The sequence below is a fragment of the Babylonia areolata genome, chromosome 32, assembly GCF_041734735.1.
Source record: "Babylonia areolata isolate BAREFJ2019XMU chromosome 32, ASM4173473v1, whole genome shotgun sequence".
Classification (NCBI taxonomy): Eukaryota; Metazoa; Mollusca; class Gastropoda; order Neogastropoda; family Buccinidae; genus Babylonia; species Babylonia areolata.
Window position 1 is genome coordinate 8,355,552 of NC_134907.1, and position 6,089 is coordinate 8,361,640.

The following is a 6,089-nucleotide window of genomic DNA, read 5'->3' on the forward strand; positions in this document are numbered from 1 at the left end:
CTTCTTCATTCGATCTGGATCTGGATCTGGATCAATACGTCGCTTTACATCCATTTACTGGCATAGACGCGACGATGGGGGTGCGCAACGCGTTGACGGTGTTACTGGCTTCAAACGATGACAAACTGCGATAAATCAAAGAGTCCTTCAAGCCTACCCTGTGCGTGTTTGTTTGGTTTTGGTTTTTGTTTTTTTTTCCCACCAGTGACGCCTCCTTGAGCTACTGATACTGATACTTTTTTTTTTCATCTCCCGAAAAAGACACACTCGCTTTGTGTATACTCAAATCTGTAAAGGGAGGTAAAGCTATTCTTACAAAGTGAGCAACATGGAAGAGAAAGTACAAGCGTACGAGACATTCTTGAATGAAAAACTTCGAGAAGATTTGAAGTATGTCCTATGTATCATAGCAAGTACTTAAAAATATCGCGATATTGTTTTTATTGAAGATATGGCATACTTTTGATTTATTATACATTTGTATTTAGAAGAAAAAAACGCTCCACATGTTGCTGAAGTCTGACTTCACGTGGTATTGTACGTTTGAAGCCCCCTTTCAAGGGGCCTGTTCGTTGTTCTGTAAAGAACTATACGTTTTGCAACGTGCGTGGCTGGCGTATGGAGCTAAACAGAAAACAACAACTATATAGTTATTGTCTTCATCTACTACGTCAATGAGTTTTATTAGATTTTTTTTCTCTGTGTGTTGGGGAGAGAGAGATAGATGAACCATGAAGAATTCTGATACAACTTACTCCAGTTAGCCAGAACTTAGAGCACCCCTGCACCCCCCCCCCCCGCCCCCAACACACACTAACATTAACACTAACACACACACTTAAAGGACTTTGTTTATTTGTTAGTTTGATTAATGCTCTGTTCTATTCACTTCAGGAACATTCTTGAACAGCGAGACGGGATCTATGGCAAAATAAATGAATACCTACAACTCAAGACAGTAATTGAAAAGTTGAAGGTGAGTCATACATGTATACAATACACGTGATAAGATAAAATGAAATAAATATATATATATGATATACATATGTGTATATATATATATATATATATGTGTGTGTGTGTGTGTGTGTTTAGCTTTGCATATGCTAAAGAATTTCTTATCCATAGATTTTCATTAAAATGATTGAATTACCTTTTTTTATTTAATGGATAGGTCTTAATCTCAAAAGTCACAATTTTAACATTTTATTTTGCCTTTCTTGTATACATTCAATTTTTTTTTTTTTTTTTTTTTTTAATACAAAACCAATTCATCTCTATCTTTCACATTAATTACCTTTTCAATTTTCAAAATAATCAGAAGCTCTGATACTGTGTATTTTGATATGTCACATTCCTACCTCTTTGTTTACAGGAGGACGGTGCAGATAAGAGAGAACTCAAAACAAAAGTCGACCTCGGCTGCAACTTTTACGTTCAAGCAAATGTGTAAGTATCAATTCAGTTTCCTCTGTTTTTCAATGGACACGATTCACATTTTGTTTTTGTGAGTTTATGTTGTACCTGTTGCAGCTTTCTTGTTGCTGTAAATAAATCAATAAATAAAAATTTTTACAAGGTTCAAGACCTCACCTGTACCCCTCCCCTTGCGCAAATGAGTTGGGGTTGTTTTTTTTCTAGAAGGTAAAGTTAAATCCAGACTGATTTTTTTTTTTTTTTTTTTTTTTTTTTTTTTTGCTTCTTTTTTATGGTTCTACCCCTTCCCTCTGATTCTGAATAAATGAAGAAATCATTGTCTGGATTTATTATTCACTCTATTTTTGCATATCATCCATCATCCAGTGAAGCCTTCAGTCTTCTGGTGTGGCATCCAGTTTTTAACCTTGGGATTTTTGTTGAGTATATATAATTCAAAACTTGAAGAAATTTTAAGAATCTCATTCTTGTTTCTGTCATGTTTCATAATAATAAATAATATTATACAGATAATATAAATGATAATGTTACTCCTCTCTTCCACTCTCTTCACTGGCTACCAGTTTCAAAAAGAATTGAATACAGGCTTTCTGCTCTGACGTTTTCTGCCCTCTCAAGCTCTGATCGTTGTTACCTCTCTGACCTCCTTGAAGTGTACATTCCAGCTCGTTACCTTTGCTCTGTTTCTGATACCAGGCTATTAAAAAAAAATCCCTGTTGTAAAGAAGAAGCAGCAGGGTCAGAGTTTTTTTGTTTTTTTCTTTTCTTTTCAGGCCCTGTCATTGTGGAACAAACTGCCAGAAAATTTGTGACATTCTGTCTCACTGTAATCTTTTAAGCCTGTTCTGAAAACACATCTTTTCCAACAACAGGGTTTTTTTTTTGTTTTGTTTTTTAAATGCTGGTCTTGGTATGATCTGGTTTTAAATGCACGCTTCATTGTGGAGATGCTGTTTGCCATGTGTGTGTTGTGGGGTGCTTGCGAGTATCCGTGCATTCGTGTGTATGTAAGAGCCTGAGTGCGTGTTGCAGGGATGCATTTTCTGGAGGGCGTCATGGGTGGGTAGGTGGTTTCCAATGTTCAGTTACATCATGAGTGTATTCTGACAAGTGCTTCCATGTGTGTTGAGGGAATGGGGTGAGGAGGGTCCAGGGTTTGGGGGTGGGGGGGGGGGGGGTATTGATAGGGGAGGTGGGGAGTGGGGAACGAAATGTAAAACACTTTGAGCAGTATTTCTGGAGAAACGCGCTATGTAAATGTCCATTGCTATTATTATTATTATTATTATTATCATTATTATTATTACATATTATGATGGTTGTTTTGAAAAAAAATGTCTTGCAGCCCAGATGCTTCCAAGATCTTTGTGTCCGTCGGCTTTGGGTTCTTTGTGGAGTTGACTTACGATGAGGCCATCAGGTTTATCGACAAGAAGACCGCGTTGCTGACAGAACAGACAGAGGGCCTCACCAAGTCCGCCTCGGAAGTCAAAGCCCACATCAAACTTGTTCTTGAGGTATGCCAGCATGCGTTAATTCCTATTCCAGTGTATTGAAACCTGTTGATTAATAGAACCCAGACATTATTACATCCTACTAAGTCTTCTCTTGGCTTCTGGAAATGAACAGACAATTATATATATATATATATATATATATATATAGAGAGAGAGAGAGAGAGAGCATTTGAAATAAAAGACTTAACTATAACCTTGAAAGTATACATTCTTTTGCTGTTTCCAAATAATGAGCATACATATGAAACAGTTGTGAAGATAGTTTGCCCAACAGGTCATGATGCAGCATCCAGTTTTTTATTCTTTAGATTGACTATGAAGAGTATGTGTATATGTGTATGTATGAATATATATATATATATATATATATATATATATATATATATATATATATATATATATATGTATGTGTGTGGTTTTTTTTTGGGGGGGGTTCCCACTATATAGCACAATCCCTTCAAATTGATTACAACCCCTTCAAATTGGGCTTTGGGCCTTATTTTGAAAAAAAAAAAAATCTTATTCAGTGTAACAAAACTTTTGGTAATCTTGTGAATTTTTCTGTGCTTTTTGTAAATTTCTTTTTTCATAAATGTTATGATGTGACATTTATAGTTCTGTGGATGGGTATGTGTGAGTGAGTGTGTGTGTGTGTGTGTGTGTGTGTGTGTGTATTTCAGACAGACAGACAAACAGATAAGGAGATTGATATACAATTTTATTTGCTTCTCTTTTCAGGGCTTGAGAGAACTTCAGAGAATCAGCAGTGAAAAAGAACAGCCCCGTCGGGATCTGTTTTCCTGATGTTTGATAATGAACAATGCTTTTGAATGTCTGTGACTGAATGACTCTCGTGCTTCTTGAGAAAGAAAGAAAGTAAGAAAGAGTGAGTGAGTGAGTGAGTGAGAGAGATAAGGGGAGAGGGTGGCAGAAAGAGAGAGAATTTCTTGAGTTTAGAAGGCAGGTGAATGGCAAGTGTGCTTCCTGAGGCAAGAAAGAAAGAGTGAGAGAGACAGAGAGATAGGGGGAGAGAGAGAAATTCTTGAGGACAGAAAGGGGAGAGAGGCAGAAGAAAGAGAGAGAGAGAGAGAAATTAAGACAGTACGGAAAAGGGAGTTGTTGAGTCTGCATGTACATTGACATGTGATAAAAGAGGATTTGTAATCTTGGAATTCAAGTGAGATATGATTTATTCGTGTTTGTATTATTGTTTGTATGGAGGCATGTATGTGAGATATGATATAAGAGCAACTTTTTTGATGGCATATTATAACTGATTTACTGTGTACAAGTGTTTGTATTCTGTGATGGAAAGTGAGAGAGATACAATACAATGCTTGTAATGATGGCATTGTAAGAGGGCGCTAGTCAGGGGGGCAGAGGGGAGGTTACCTACTTCCGGGAGGTTATCGGCCGTAGATACTTTCATTTTCTCCGCACAGGACAGGAATGTCAGACCCCTGCCGGAGTCTGCACTAGTGGGTCACATTTAAGTATGTCACTTAAACATAATTGTAGGAAGAAATTTTCCGTACATAGACAAGATGGTAGAATCAGGCGTTGGGACTTCTGATTCAGTGTTTACCTGTGATCAAAGTTCAGGGCCCCATTTTTCTGTAGTGTTGTGTCCTTGGGAAAGGCACTTCTCTATGCTTTGTCCTCATTCTACCCAGGCGTCAATGGGTACCCTGGACCTCAGTTGGGGAAAGTTAAAACATCAGAAGGAGATGATGTTTGTTTGGTGGCATCTAAGTTAGGTATGATGAGGGAAAGTTTGTGTGTGTGTGTGTGTGTTTGTGTTGGTTGTGGCAGTGTGTGTTGTCAGTGCATGTGAGTGATTTTCATGTATGTGACTTAAAAAATCTTGCCTAAGGTGGTCAAATAAAATGGATTATTAATGACTCCCCTGGTGTCTTTTATTTGTGTGTGCGTGTGTGTGTGTGTGTGTCTCAGGAGAGCAACTGTGTGAACTTCAACACAAAGTAAAAAAAAAAAAAATTTTAATCTGTGCACTTTTGTGTATGAAAGTGTGCGTTGTGAAATCTTGGACCAAGATAACTAAGCAAGATGACATTCATCTTAGATTTAAAAGGATTTTTTTTTTCAGACTGCTCTCAGCAATGTTCACCTGTTTGTTTTTTCTTCTCAAGAACCTCTTGATGTTTAAGGTCTTTTGAATCTAAGGTCTTTACATTCTTCTTGGGGTTCATCACAGCCATATGTGAAAATGCATGATACCTTGGTTTGTTAGAGGGCACACGCTGGGCAGGTACCTTTGTCTTCAGCCCTTAGGGACTTTTTTTTACTGCTAATTACTTTTATTTATCTTGACTGCTAAACGGCTCACATTCTGCTTGGCTTTTCTCTGTCATTTTCTCTGCTTATTGCCAAATATCGTGTTTTTCTCTCTTTACATAATCTTCCCAATGCATTCCTCTGTGCATCAACACTATTTTCTTTTCTGTTGGATATGTTTTGCCTGTGGAGTCACACACACACACACACACACACACATAAACGAGTGTGCACATACCATCATGATAGGATGGGTTTGATGAATTTTGAAAATAGCAACAAAAACAAAAAAAAAAAGAGAGAGAGAGCAGAATAGAATTACAAATGCCGAATGGACGATAAAGAAAAAAAGAACGTTTGGACATTCCTTTCTTTTTCACTTGCAAATCCATATTATCACCTTCACCTTCACCTCTCCCGTAGTCTGGGTTCAGACCGTTGGGGCACCGCTGCTGACCTGGCCACCACCCCTCTCCACTCTTCACGGTTTTCTGATTTCCTCAGGGCGTCACCGAGCGTCAAGCCTGTCCAACCCCGGATGTTGTCTTCCCATCTCTTCCTCTGCCGTCCTCTCCTTCTGCCTCCTTGTACGGTGCCTTGCAGGAACGTTTTGGCAAGACCAGATGATCGGGAGATGTGTCCATACCACCTAAGTTTGCGTTTTTTCACTATGGACAGAAGGTCTTCGTAGGGTCCAATACTTTGCTTGATTCTGTTCTTCACTTCCGTGTTAGTGATGTGGTCTCTGTAGGAGATGCCAAGTAGTCTACGAAAGCATCTCATCTCGACAGCTTGGATTCTTCTCTCGATGTCCGCAGTCAGGGTCCAAGTCTCGCAGGC

The 6,089-nt window shown here is 38.4% G+C and overlaps 1 protein-coding gene across 1 annotated transcript; it reads left to right on the forward strand.

Annotated features, from left to right (window-relative positions):
• Positions 1-320: 320 nt before the first annotated feature.
• LOC143276574 (protein UXT-like) lies at positions 321-4,835 on the forward strand. Its single transcript, XM_076581164.1, has 5 exons — positions 321-390; positions 895-976; positions 1,376-1,449; positions 2,783-2,954; positions 3,693-4,835. Exons 1-5 carry the CDS (start codon positions 329-331, stop codon positions 3,756-3,758), a joined length of 456 nt encoding a protein of 151 aa, XP_076437279.1. The 5' UTR covers positions 321-328; the 3' UTR covers positions 3,759-4,835.
• The last annotated feature ends 1,254 nt before the right edge of the window (positions 4,836-6,089 follow it).

What these genes read in the sequence shown, in the direction of transcription:
- LOC143276574 (XM_076581164.1), top strand. Translation starts at nt 329, where the DNA reads ATGGAAGAGAAAGTACAAGCGTACGAGACATTCTTGAATGAAAAACTT. An exon ending in CAGTAATTGAAAAGTTGAAG is followed by an intron (nt 977 to 1,375) that starts GTGAGTCATACA and finishes CTTTGTTTACAG; the next exon opens with GAGGACGGTGCAGATAAGAG. An exon ending in TTTTACGTTCAAGCAAATGT is followed by an intron (nt 1,450 to 2,782) that starts GTAAGTATCAAT and finishes AATGTCTTGCAG; the next exon opens with CCCAGATGCTTCCAAGATCT.